The following is a 14,420-nucleotide window of genomic DNA, read 5'->3' on the forward strand; positions in this document are numbered from 1 at the left end:
TACGTTTTAACAGGAAAAAAAACAAATTCTCAAATTTGAATCATTATTTACAATGTTAATATTTTTTCTTTTGTTTTTGTTCCCTCTGTTCTATTATAAACATCACTCTATACTTTAAATGTTGAGAACCACTCATCCAAAATACCTTTTTATGCTCGTTAAGATTTGGAATTAAGGGACATTACCCAGAAACACCCACTGCAAGGCATACACAAATTAAATATTGAGAACCAGTCTTACACAAAGACAAAGAGGAATTGGCCTTTTTTTTATTTGAACTGTATATATTTCCCATTTCTCTTCTTATTACAGCCCAGACAGTGAAGTCATGTGAAGTCATGTGGCATTAAACATGTCATTCTGAGTATAATTTGGAGACACTACCACCACACACTACCATTCTGTCAAACCTTCAAAGCTCAGTGTCTCACATTTCCTTATTAATAATAATACACATTTTTATCTGAAGTGCTTTTAACAAATATTTAAAGAGACAAGTAAAGAAAGCAATAAAATACATTTGCACATATTCAATGTTAAAATAGAAAAATACAATAGAAATCATGCATTAAGAGCGATTTTGAATCTTTCTGTTGAGTCAGTCCAGCAAACACATTTGAACCACATTTCGATTGAGATGCAGTACAGGTATCTTCACCGTTTTTTTTTTTTTTTTTACAACAAGGTTGGTGTCTTCAGAGAGTTATTGACAACAGTGACAATAGGAAATGTAAAATAAAGCCATAATGGCATCACTTGTGGATATGCATCACTCTGGATTGAATCAGTTTATGTCTGTATCTCTTTTTGTTTCCCTCTCGCTGATATTTTCTACTTTGTGGAAATGGAATGCCAACCTGACAATGCTGGTTATTGAAGTCATTACTTTCTCCTCGCAGGTTATTCAGCGCAATCTTGGAGCAGGCCACAAAAGGGGACGGTGCCACTCCGATTGGAGGGAAAGCTGCAGGCTTTGATGTCAAGGCTCTGAGGGCATTCAGAGTACTCAGACCCCTCAGACTGGTGTCAGGAGTACCAAGTAAGTACTGAGAGCTGGGACAAATTATGAAGGAGTGAACGGAAGACGTAGAAACCATCCTGTGGGGATCAGGTGTGAATGGTGATTGGATAAGTTATGAGAGAGGAATGAGCCACAGATTGGAGCTGATGTTGGTGCACAGGCTCACACGCACACACACACACACATGCTCACACAGATTTCTCTTGTCCTCTTGTCAGGTGCTCAGACAATATGAGTAGTAGATGTGTTAGTCTGTCAACCTGTCTGCTTTAGTCCCTGCAGAAATCAATAATGCAACAGAGTAGAAGACAGGAAATGAATGGATGGATACTGCGGTTGAAGGCTGTGAGTGAGTGAGTGAGTGAGTGAGTGAGTGAGTGAGTGAGTGAGTGCTCTTTTGATTACAGTATTGGATGGATGCAAAAGCTGCTAGAACATGGCACACTGCCGTTTTGTTTAGAGTGCTGTGGTGCACAGTGTAGTGTTTAGCCTGAGCCCCTGTCCAACATCATTGGACTCTGTATTGAGCTGGTGTCATGGCAACTGATCGGTATTGTGTGCTAACTGATTAGCCTCTTATTTGCCAGTGATCTGTAAATTAACTTTGGTTTTGTTAAAGGGCAAATGTCGTTTTCCATATTAACTTCTGACAAAGGACGGAAGAAGTACTAGGTACTGTCATTCAATCAACAGATACTAGCGCAGGCAGTCCATGTATTCCCCAGTCATTGATTCCACCTAATGTGTTTTGTACAAACATTTACTCCTCTAAAGTATATGCCAATAATTGCTCAAGAGTCTTTACAACAGTGCTTACATGGCAATTAATTGCAACTGCCCTGCCATATAAAGTAGATATGCTGTATATTTTTACAGTTTGTATACACACCTATTGTATATGCATGTATTTTCAGCATGTCTATGTATTTTCCAGGTTTACAGGTAGTGTTGAACTCCATAATCAAAGCCATGGTTCCCCTGCTCCATATCGCCCTGCTGGTCCTCTTCGTCATCATCATCTATGCCATTATCGGCCTGGAGCTCTTCATGGGCAAAATGCACAAGACCTGCGTCCACGAGCAAACAGGTATACACACACACACACACACACAGACACATGTGCATGCACACACTGATGCACAGATGTAGACATAAACACGCATGATCAAACACATACTTTTGCATACCTCGCTACAGCGATCAGATGTGTTTTGAATCATTCTTTCAGCTGCGTGTGAAAACATGCAGTTGTACAGTAAGCATTTGATATATTCACACAGACACATGCTTCCACTCCAGGGGATGGAAGGAGACGTGAACACTGTGCCACACAAACCTTTTAATCTGAAAAACGCTGTAATCTCACTCACATTCCTACTCGAGTACGTCTAAGGTAATAGGTCTGTAATTGTGGATTTCAGTGAAACATCAGCCGTTAGCCAATACAGCAGCGAGAGTGCATAGCCTAAACAGTTTAAATGATCCCCGTCATTAATTATTCAAACCATCATTTATGTTTCTGAGTATGAACAATTTGTGCAATCATTGAAAGAGCAGCCTCCATAAATGATTGAAACAATTTTCATTAGAGGCCCCCAGGTATAAATGGACTCGAGTGTTGTTATGGTGATGTTATAGGTCCCATGAGAGGCATTAGCTGTGTGCTGGGTAAGTGCTGGTGAAATAGTCTCAGTTATCCTATACGTCACCCTAGAGAGCTTGTTTTGTAATGTAGAATTAGTATGACACTTTTTCACACTGATTTTTTTTACATTACTGCACCATCTGATTTTAGTTTCAGTTTGTCCCCTTTAACCTTCTCATAGATTCTTTAGAAATGCTAATTACTAAAAGATGCTGGATGGTTATTTTGGATTTCTGGTTGTTTGAATTTCAGAAATGTGAGCCTGTTCTGTTCTGCATAGACTATCTTATGGGTTTTCTAGATAAAGTAGTACTAAAGCACTAACCTGTCCCCATGCAAACATAAGGAGATAAGTCATGCACAACTCGAAAAAAGCTTTTTCACGTTTCAAGACCGATGCAATCCACAACTTCTACTCTGTGCATCATTAACGAGAGACAAAAGCTATAGTCGACTGTATTCTTTGATATTTTGTTTTCCTCCGGCTCAGTTTTGATGTATTCCGCAACCATTGCATCCTGTTTTGTTTATACCTGTATTAATAAAACAATCTGAGTTTTCTAAAGCTCTGATTTACACCTCTGTTTGGCCTTTTCCCAACAACAACTGGCTGAGGCACATGGCTATTATAACACTTGGCACCATTCAGCAAACTGTTGGGAAATGCATAATAGGTCATGAATAACACTGAATTAAAATGAAAAATGATGGCATCCGCATGTACAGTATTTGCCTAACTATCATTAAATCTGTATTTTTTTTTTTGTGTCGCCCGTCACATTCCTGTGCTGCACACAGAGTCATGAGTCATCATCATTTTATGTCACATTTGATAGAGGCAAGGCAGAAGCACAACAACTATATAGCGCTAGCAAAGTGAGACAGCTGCATGGACTATGGCTAAAAACACCGAATGTGACACTGAAAAGTTATAGAACTTGATCCTACTGCTAAAAATAAAACTGGACATTCAGAAGGACTTCACAATCATATTTTCATATATCACACAATCACTCATTATGAGCACCCCTAAACAACCACCTGATGAAGCCTGCATATTCGATCACAGCTGCTGCTGTTCCTACACCGTGCAGCTCCAAGTTTCCTGGATGAGTAACAGAAAAAACTCAACAAGTCTCAACACTGTTTTCTTTCTGTCTCAGGCACCTTTGCAGAGGAAAAGCCAGCACCTTGTGCACCCGATGGAGCTTATGGTCGACATTGTGCACACAATGGAACAGAGTGCAAAATGGGGTGGGAGGGCCCAAACGACGGCATCACCAACTTTGACAACTTTGCCTTTGCGATGTTAACGGTGTTCCAGTGCATAACAATGGAGGGCTGGACGGACGTGCTATACTGGGTGAGCCGGACACCACAATAGTGATTTTGTGTGCCACACTGTCAGTGTCTCATTGGTGCTTCTGAGAAAATCTAATACAGCAGTAATAAATGTTTTTTTTTATTATTAATTTTCTTTTCTCAGAAACGAGATAGAAGTTTAATTGAAAACATGTGCAGAATCCAGATGATTAAGTCAAGTGAACATGCACATGTGTGCACACTTCCACATGCAACACACATGTCACCCTAGGCACATATTTAGGTAACATAGTTAAGTGTCCATCTTGATAAAACAATCTAATCTGTCTACTACAAAACAAAAAAAAGAAAGTTTTAACTATTTCTTCAGCCAGAAAGCTGTGAAAATGAACAGTTGTATTGCTCTTGTGTCTATATGGATAGAAGATACATTTAAAATAGTCTTAAAAACATAGAAATGACCTTTGGTTTTGTTGTTTACAGTCATTTGTCATTCAGAAAAAAAAAACAATTTTAAGCTCTGACTAGAAGGTAATGATAACCTATGAAGGACACAAGCTTGCACAGCAAAAATGTAATAAAATAATCATGACATTAGTAAATACCTTAGTCGATAAAAAAAAAAAAAATATTGGTACAGACGTTCATACAGAAGGTATTGATGTTTTTGAGTTTATGCCTAATCTCAATTAGCTTGAGAATGTAGCTGAATTGAACTGTTGTTTGTGTGTGTGTGTGTGTGTGTGTGAATGTGAGTTCCTACTGCAAATTCAAACAGATGTATGTGCTCGTGTGTGTCTGTGTTCATGTATACACATGGAGCAGAGGGCCTGCTAGCTCTACACCCCTTCTCCTACTACCCTGGCTACTGCAACCTCTGGCGCACACACACACACACACACACACACACACGCACACTCAGACATTAATTCACACAATATGCTGATTATGAAACTGCTGCTGCTGAAGTCAGCTGTCCTTTTAATGAATTGGTCCTATTTATCAGATTATAAGTACAAATAATATTGGAAAAAATATTTAGTCAACACCAAGGCTTTAAAAACATTTGGTTTGCACGCTTCATTAGGTTTTGGCCATGCATTCCCTTAGATGTCAATGTTCCTGGAAATTTGGATTAATGATATCAAACAGCTGGTGCTCTCTCCCCCATCCTCTCCCTTTTTTGTCTTCCTCTGTCCAGTAGTCTTCACATTAAAGTAGCAGATATTTAATAACTCATTCTTGAAATTACCCCGCTTTGATTATTTCTGCAGCTGTATGTAATAAATTTTGTCTGTTAAATGCCCTTTAATTCACTATGAAATTTGCGTTATAATTGAATTCTTGTCCACATCATCTCACTCTGACACGAGCACTGATAATGATCTGTCTCTTTATATGCAGATAAATGTGTGGCATATGTCTGAATAGTTACTCAATATCCTGAGAGTTTCTTGCTTCAGTGCTTCATGCCATGACGCTGCTGGAAAAGAACCAGATTATATGCACAATTTCATCTAAATTTACCTTTTGAAAAAAGATGACATGACTAATACACTTACAAAAGCTCATGGATAAATGTTGTTTATCGTTCTTCATGGTGGATCATCAAGGACCTGCTTTCCAACAAGCAAACAAAAGCATTTATTCACACTGTTAATCATACAATGCTGCCACTCTTGCTCTGCCAGAGCTCTTTTTAACAGGCTGTACTCTTTCCTTGTTTTTCTTTTCCTCCTCTAACACACCGTCTGTCCTTGACCTCGACTGCGCCCCTCTCATTCACTCTATTATTCTCTCTCAATCCTCTCAAACTTCCTTTCTAACACTTCTCCTACCTTCCGTTTTTTTGCCCCTTATCTGTCCTCTCCCTACCAAATCTCTCTGTAATCCACTCCTTCTCTCCTTCTCCTTCTTTCCTTCATCTATTCTCTCTCTCAGATGCAGGATGCTATGGGCTATGAGCTGCCATGGGTCTATTTTGTGTCTCTCGTCATCTTCGGCTCCTTTTTTGTTCTCAATCTCGTTCTGGGGGTGTTGAGCGGGTAAGAGGTTTCACTGTTGTCATGTGTGTGCATGGGAGTATGTGTGTTGTTTGTGACGTGGCCTCTAAACCAGAGGAATCGCTGAGTTGATTCTACATATTTGCTCTAGTAGATCTGGCCTCAGATTTACGTCCATCGTGAAACTGGGTGGGCCATTTTCATGCGTTCATGCAATGACAGAGCACATGTTTCATGGCTTTGATTGGTTGTAGGTTTGTTCTATGACCGCTGAAATGGAAGATGAACGGCAGGGTTTCAGATCCATTTTGCAAATGCAAGTGCAAATGAGTCTGTGATGCCAGGCTACTCTTCGTAATGTTGTAGTTGAATGACTATGTAGCAAGGCTCCTTTAATCAAATGTTTATAATTATTATGACTTTACACAATATTAGATGAACAGTGAACAATGTACCGTACTCTATATTGCCATTCACAGAAGTGTATACAATGTAACACATCTACATATGAACTGATATGATACTGAGTTGTTCAATTCCATGTTGACAAATAGCCTGACGTTATCATTGATATGCAAATCAGGCTGATACCATCAACCTCCCTCCAGCTTTTGAGCAATAAAAGAGCCAGGGCGGCCAAAATCCTCCATCACACTGACGGTCACTGCTCTCTCTCTGTCCCTCCACTCAAACAGTCTGTTGCTACAAGTCAACACATGCATTCCCACACACATACTGTACCTTCATAACAGTTGTGATGCACTTTGTGTCATGTCCTGTCACAACCTGTCTGTGAAGGGCAGGTACACTCACACATAATTACTAAAACAGCCTCAAAACAATAAGCTACTCAATCCAGTACATGTGTACAGAACAAACATTTGTATTTATGCATTTTTACATTTATTTGGAACCCTTGTTTTGGCTTTAACCTTCAAACAGCTTTTCAAGATCAGTATCTGTGTGCTTACTGTAAAGACAGATCTGGAGTTTAATGTGAGTGTACATTGTTTTAATAAATTCTACTCTGGCAGACGAGCAAGGTGCTCTTTTACCCTGCTCTGCCAAGTCACGCTGTTTCAGTACAAGCACCACCCGGCCTGTAGGGACACATTGGGGTATAAATAATTCACCCTCAGGTCAGTTGTGGAGGTGGAAAGCTAGAAAGAAGAAAAAACGTATACAACTGGGAAAACACAACAGGTTCTTTTGAGGACTGTGATGAGGCTGAAGGAAATGTGGCATTCAAAATGGTAATGATGGAATGGAAGCATGGTGTATAATAATTTTGTCACCCGAGTTGAATAACAGTAAGATTTTTTTAAATGAAATCATTGATGAGACCTAAATAAATACTGGTTTAAATGTAAATTTAACACCTCACATCTTTTCACCTTCATGTTACTTTGTTTGATAGTGATGCCTAATCCCTGGAGTCTTGCTGCACAGTCTGTTCAAGTGTCTAACTGAATGCTGTCTCTCCACAGTGGTTAAGCCCATATTGGGCAGTGTGAATTCAAATTTTTAACCTTCCCCTTTTCACAGAAATGCATCTGCTCGACGTCTCCACATGAATAATAATAGTTGTTTTTATTTAAATCACGAGGGTCATTCATAGCCATCTGTCACGGGCACTGTCTTACACGGACAACGTATACTATACTGTCATTTCTAATTCAAACCCCTTTGAGTCTGTTTAAATTTATGTTAAATACAGTTGATCATGTGTACGTTAAGTGACAAATACTGTGAATGCACCACAGCTCTAACAGGAATCCAACTGAAGCAAATCCATCGACTGGGAAACGTCACTCAGGATCTAACGCCTCCACTTGCTCCCTCCTTCCCCTCCACCCCTCTCCTCTCCTCCTCTAATTTCCCTAATCACACCTTCCTCGCTCCTTTCTCCCCCTGCCCTCTCATTCTTGACATCCACCCTCTCTGTTTCCTCTCCCGGGCCCCACTCGTCCATCTCCTAGGTAAATGACGCCGTAGATTACAGGTGGCCCTGGATCTATTTTGTCACCTTAATCATCATCGGATCCTTCTTTGTGCTAAACTTGGTTCTGGGGGTGTTGAGCGGGTAAGGGCAGGGTCCACAGTGAACTGAGACTAACTTCACTCTCTTACCTTACGACTGTTCTTAGAAAGCTTTGCTAATTGTCTTTGCTCCGAGGAGTTTCTTCCTTCTTCCTCTTTCTGCTTCATGCTTTTAGAAAAATCATGCAGGTACAGTTTGAGAACAAACACATATGGCACCAAAAAAAACAACGTGACAGCTAACACTGAGATTTATACAATGTGTTGATGCTTGAACACCATGTTTGGGTTTGAGCATTTGGAGCTTTACCAACGGAGTTACATTACCCACTTGTACATTTCTAGGCATTTTGATTTGTAGTCGGCTGTAGTGAAATTGTACTTGAGCGCCTGGCTTCAGCGCAATTCAGCGGGACATAATTATTTTCTTGGCAACTGAGATCTTTTGCATATTGCCTCCCCTTAATTCAGATACAGAAATGTGACTTCCGTGAAAAGTGAGATTAGCTGTTTTAATCCAGCAAATGAAAGGAGGTGTGTGTGCAGAAAGCTGTTGATACAGCCTGGAGTTAACTTTCATTTCTTCACTAGTGATGAAAAAATGATTGCAGTTCAATATCATTTTTAAACACAAATAATATGGAAATTCACATCACATCTGTGAAAAGGTTAATATTAGCGTTGTCTTTTATTTGTTCTGCTGGTTCCGTCCTGTACTATGATGAGATTTAGCGACAACCTGGTTGAGGGGAGTGAGGTGTCTCACCCCTGACTGACCCAAATCTTACTCTTCATACCCACAGTGATGTTACAGCAGCATTGTGGGAAAATAATAGAGGTCTATCTGGCCCAAACAGCTTGGGGAGGTTTGGCTGTCTGACTATTTGTCTGACTTCTGACTAATGATGCTGTCAACACATTACACAGCCTGACCTTTTACCAACTGCTTCCTCCACGGTGTGTACGCGAGTCTCGGAGTGGCATAATAACTAATGACTGAACAGAAAGAGGAGCAATAACATAAAGACAGGAGCATTGACTGTGACTGTATTTGTCTGGATGAGAGTGAGTGTGGTGTAATATGTAAATGGGGGGGAAATAAAGAGAGGCTGGCCTGAAGGAGACTGAGTGGTGGGAGAGAAAAGGTTACAGGAAAAAGGGAGTGGTCAGACCTGTGTTTCTCTGGGTAGTGACCAAACGAGATAGCAGACAAAAGGTGAGGAGCTTAGTAATGCAGAATGACAGGTGTACGCTGAGGTAGCACAGCTGGTGACGGGACCCCTCTTTGTCCTTCCCTCTGGGGTTGAAAGAGGGGGGTGACGTGAGGTAGACCCAGAAATCACTGAGGGGATTTCATCTCCCAGCAGGCCTGGGTGTACCTGGAAACAGTTTTTTGTCAGCCAGGCTTCTGGAGCTTTTTTAAAAATAAAACATTCCATTCTATTTCTAATTACTGCTCTTATAGACACTGAACTCAAACTGTGTTGGTCCCTGTTCTGCTTAAAATATGCCGTATCCACAATGTGGCGAAGAAAGTGTGAGAGCACTTTTTATTGTGAAACAGTTCAGTTTATTGTTAAACAGATATCTTTCGATCGCTGTCTGCAAACTAACATCTTGGCAGTGTTTTTCTCCCTCTCTCTCTCTCTCCACTTCACATTGTTTCCCTCTTTAACAGGTTTTCTGTCCTTCCCTTCCTGAAGTGTAATCCTCTCTTTTATCGCGCTCCTCTCACATGATATGTTTTTGTGAAACTGTAAAGATTTTCAGATTCTTTTTCTCTTTCCCTCCCTCTGTTTTCCTTTCTCTCACTTTCCTTCCCTCTATCGCTCTCTCCTGCTCCCCTACTCCCAGAGAGTTTTCCAAGGAGAGGGAGAAGGCCAAGGCACGCGGTGACTTCCAGAAGCTCAGAGAAAAACAGCAACTGGAGGAAGACCTCAAGGTAGGCTGCTTTTGTTTGTCTGTGTGCACGCGTGTGTGATGGTCACTAGTAACAAGGAAGTCAATACATTCAAAGGTAGTCCTGCTAAACAGTCAGCATTTTCTTAATTTTTGTCTTTTTACATGTGTGATTACAGGGCTATTTAGACTGGATCACTCAGGCTGAAGACATTGACCCAGAGAATGAGGAGGAGGGCTTGGATGATGACAAACCCAGAAACCGTGAGTCTACTGTGTGTGTGCGTGCGCACGTGTGTGTCAGTGAAAATTACATTGTGGTGTGAATCCAATTTGGAGTGGACGTCACTGTTATGTCCCTGCTGTTGCAGGCGAAATGTGCAGGCAGCAAAACGGCAGAAACAAGGAGAGGGAAATGAAAGGGGGGAAAAAAGTCTTCCTTTGTTGTTAAGTGTCAGAATAGCAATGCAATAAAAGATGGAAAATGGTTCATATACAAATTACTAATCAGACCAATACATCCAGGAATGTATCATTTTTTTAATCTTCATTTTAAATCCATCTATTTGTCTCTAATGACATCTGTTTCTTACTTTTCTCTCTCCGTTTAATCTGTAATATCATTAAGTAGTTTCTTTTCCACAGACAGATACCTGACCTGTCTGTTTTTGGCTGTTGTTAAATAGATTTTTTCCCATACAGTAGGTGAGGGAGGGACATTCAGCTGCTCTTACTGGATGAGTGCTTCTTTGATTTCTGTAGCATCCAGAACCCCTTGCTGATTCGTGACGTCTTTGTTGTCTCGGAGAGTCACCTCAGTCTCCTTGGATCAGGGGAAGTATTAAACAGGGACTCCTCCTGCTTGTATGTTTCATTCTTGTGCTTATCTGCACCACTCCCCTCCTGCTTCTCCTCGTCCTTCTCGTGACGGCCAATGATTTGTGGTTGGGGAGGGCGATTGTCCTTCCTCTCAGCCTTGAGTTTTGTGGTCAGCTCAGGCTTGAGAAGTCCGTGGGAGCTGTAAATTGTAGCTACGGGAAATAACCTGGATTACCCTCATCCCCACTGAATGACATGACTCTCTACTTGTTTGTACGTACTGTAGGTACCATAAGTACATACTGTAGGTACCATAAGTACCTGCAAGAAAAGGCTGATGTGTGTGGTGCAGCATGTGAGCTATTTCATTTATTCTGTCCATGTACTCTTGGTTTTTCTAGTTTCTCAATATAGCTGTTTATGTCCTGGCTGGCTGTGTGTGTGTGTGTGTTAGTCTTGCTGATGCAGGGTTTTTCGATGACACACATTTTCTCCAGCAACCTGTGTTTGTAACAGTAAGACAGGCCAAGATGTTGTTTACTCCACTTTTGCCTTGAGGATGAATTTGCATGTGTTTTGTAGTGTGATTTACCGATTCTTGTGTGGTCAGGAATTCCTTTAACGGTGCAAATGTGTGATAGGGCAGGTTGGATTGATTGTGTGTATTCTTTAATACAGTTTTTTCTGTTGTGAGGATAATAACTGACTTACTGACAGAGTGACTGAGTGACAGCCTGAGAGGATGTTAATATCATCTGCTAGCTCTGACTGAGAATCCTCCTGAGCTATAAAACCTATTTAGATATTAGTGGAATGTGTCAGACTGCAGCTAACAGCCTCTAGACACCCTAACACACACACTTGCACATGCAAATTCATGCATATACACATACTAGTTGGTATAAACCCGTAGGAATGTGCGTAGCTGTGTTCTGACAGAAATGTACGGACTTAAATCACCTTGTGTCTCAACAATACCTGCAGGGAGAGGTACGATGGAAATAAACAGAACTTGGTTGAGGGACAGTGAGGACAACAGGCAGGGTTGTGTGTCCGTTCTATTTCTGAGCGTGTACTGTTCAGTGTGTACAGTCTGTCCTGTGAACTGCTCCACAATGGCTTGGAGCTCTGACATGCTCGCAGTGATGGTGAATGAATGACTAATGACGACTAAATGTGCAGGGGCAGAGCCCGCATTCTCCACATTATCCACACAGACACACACTGCTCGTCTCTTACAGAAGCACTGTGCACACTCACTCTGTGAAACACTGATGACTCCCAGGGAAAGAAGGAGAAACGATGATTTAATCTTTCAGTGATTTTTTAAAGAAATTAACATGGTCAAATAAGCAATGACCCAATTTAGTTGAAAATCAGGCACAACACCCTTGTGGCTTATCCGTAACAAATCGACTTATTTTCACCTGTTACCATTGTGCTCCTTTGGGCTAATCAGTTTTACAAAAACACCTCATTAGTGCCTTAGATTCTGGCATATCAGCCATCAAATATGTACAGTATGTCGCCTCTTATTTGTGGCCAATTTGGAAAATGTCATACATCACAATATTCCCAAGCTTTGCTAATTCTATAACACTGATATTATGTACGAGCCCAAGATAGTTGTAGAGAAGATACAGTCAAAAAGAATTATATATACAGTATTCATATCGTTATTTTAATTTGCCATTGGTGTAACTTTTATAGGTTTTAAAGCTATAAGTATCTGTCAGCTGCACGCTTCAGTCCATTATTTTTACTAAGCGGTTGAACTTAACAGTCATTAGCTATAGATGATCTGACAAAATTATTAATATTAAGCTATCCATTCGAAAGTTCAATCATCCATTTGTTTGTAAAAGTGGAAAATCAAGATACTCACTCTTTCCGTCGCTCTTCCTTCCTCCCCCTCCCTCCCTCCCTTCTGGATGGACAGATCCTCCTCTGGGAAGATGAATGAGGGCAGTTTGTCCCCGCTGCCCAGGACTTTTTACAACACTCACACACACACATTAGAAGGAGGACATTTACACAGTTAAAGAGAAGATACTGTGTGTGAGAGTTGTGTGTGTGTGTGTGTGTGGATGTGTGTTCTGGACAAGGCTCACGATTGATCGCATCTTTCTATCATACAGTCATAGTGAAGAGAAGATAAACGGGGACATTATATTGATGTATGATGTGATTAGTGTGTTGTATGAAGACAAATGTTTATAGTCTTGTTTGAGTGTGGTGTTTTTTTGGGTAACAGAGAATAGTGGATGTCAATCCTTGTATTGATGTTCACAGTTTTTAGCAACTGTCTCTGTGTACGCATGTGTGTGTGTGTGACTTCGTTATTCATGAGGTAACACTCGTGACTAAGACTTAGACACTCTTAAATGTGATGACATGTGATGTGAACTGAGTGCTTGTTATTTATTTATGTACAGTACATGTATCATATGAATTGTTTCCACCCACAGACCTGAATGTGTATCTTGTCACCACAAGGCCACAGAGTATCAAATCCACGGTGTTTTTGTCCTGGTGCAATTCTCTGATATATACAGCTGTCAGAGGAAAGGGAGTAAGGACTCATTTATGAGTTAAAGTATAAAAGAGAATACTTGTGAATGTAGCCACATACTCTCAGCATACATCAACAGGTTGTCGCAGTGACGCATGAGCCAGTATACGGTTGTTGGTGTTCAAATCTGCATTTGTGTTGTCTATGTGTGTGTGTTCTTGAGCGTTGCTCTCTGTCCCCAGGTAAGAGTCGTCGTTTTCAGTCTCTACGTGGAGCTATGAAGAAAAATGCAGCTTTCCTTCGTAAGGCGTGTGCGTCTGTCTGCATGGTCCAACCCTCGTTAATGATTTACTGGAAATCCGACTGTAGACATTTAAGCAAACTGCAACCTCTTCCCTTGTACAGTGGCTGCCTCTCAATACTAATTTTTTGTTGTCTCCCGTCACCTTTTTTACATGTACTATTGTCCAGTACTGTAATATCAAGGTCACATTATGTGTAATATCAATATTTTATCACATTGGAGACATAGAATGTACCTTCCAAATTAATATTTCGGCTTTAAACTTGCATTTCTTTATTTCATGGCGCTCAGCAACTATCGTCAGGGTGGAGTTTTGAGATGAAGCCACTTTTTCCTTCATAGATCTTTCTTCTTAGGAAAGGAAATGTTCGCATCTGCCTGACTTCTCTGAATGAACAACAAGAGGACAGTGGAATCACTAGTGACAACATTTATTTGTATTACTTGTGATGACGCAGTCCTTTTGTTGTTGTTTCAGCTTCCTTTCCCTAAACCCCTCCCTGCATTGTAGGTAGCCAATCACTATCATGAAAGATCCATGATCCAAAAACGAAAAGACAAAAAAATAGCTTCTAATCTGGAACTATTGTGATTTTCTTCATGCATTTAAAATGTTGTTGAGAGGGTAAATAGTGATTCTGGCCTCAACAGTTCAATTGATAATATTGTCTGTGAAGGTTCTCAGTCATCCAGGTCATTGTCATCTTCTGTAGTTGGATGTTAGCGACTGGACTTGCTTAAAGTCGTTTATATGTCCAAGAGGCTAAAGAAATGAAGAAGACTCTTGAAGAGGTGAAATGTCTTCAAACTTACCTCACACAAGTCCAGTCACCTACTGCTAACTAAAGAAGAAG

General features: G+C 40.6%; 1 protein-coding gene across 1 annotated transcript in view; it reads left to right on the forward strand.

The window, feature by feature from the left end:
- The window catches only part of cacna1c (calcium channel, voltage-dependent, L type, alpha 1C subunit), a 147,532-nt gene that overhangs the window by 93,910 nt on the left and 39,202 nt on the right, over window positions 1–14,420 (forward strand). Inside the window, exons 5-10 of the mRNA XM_044022299.1 lie at window positions 900–1,039; window positions 1,956–2,108; window positions 3,830–4,029; window positions 5,931–6,034; window positions 9,887–9,974; window positions 10,111–10,195. Coding sequence (XP_043878234.1) covers window positions 900–1,039; window positions 1,956–2,108; window positions 3,830–4,029; window positions 5,931–6,034; window positions 9,887–9,974; window positions 10,111–10,195 — 770 coding nt within the window. The remainder of the gene's footprint in view (window positions 1–899; window positions 1,040–1,955; window positions 2,109–3,829; window positions 4,030–5,930; window positions 6,035–9,886; window positions 9,975–10,110; window positions 10,196–14,420) is intronic.

Source organism: Solea senegalensis, linkage group LG3 (assembly GCF_019176455.1).
Source record: "Solea senegalensis isolate Sse05_10M linkage group LG3, IFAPA_SoseM_1, whole genome shotgun sequence".
Lineage (NCBI taxonomy): Eukaryota > Metazoa > Chordata > Actinopteri > Pleuronectiformes > Soleidae > Solea > Solea senegalensis.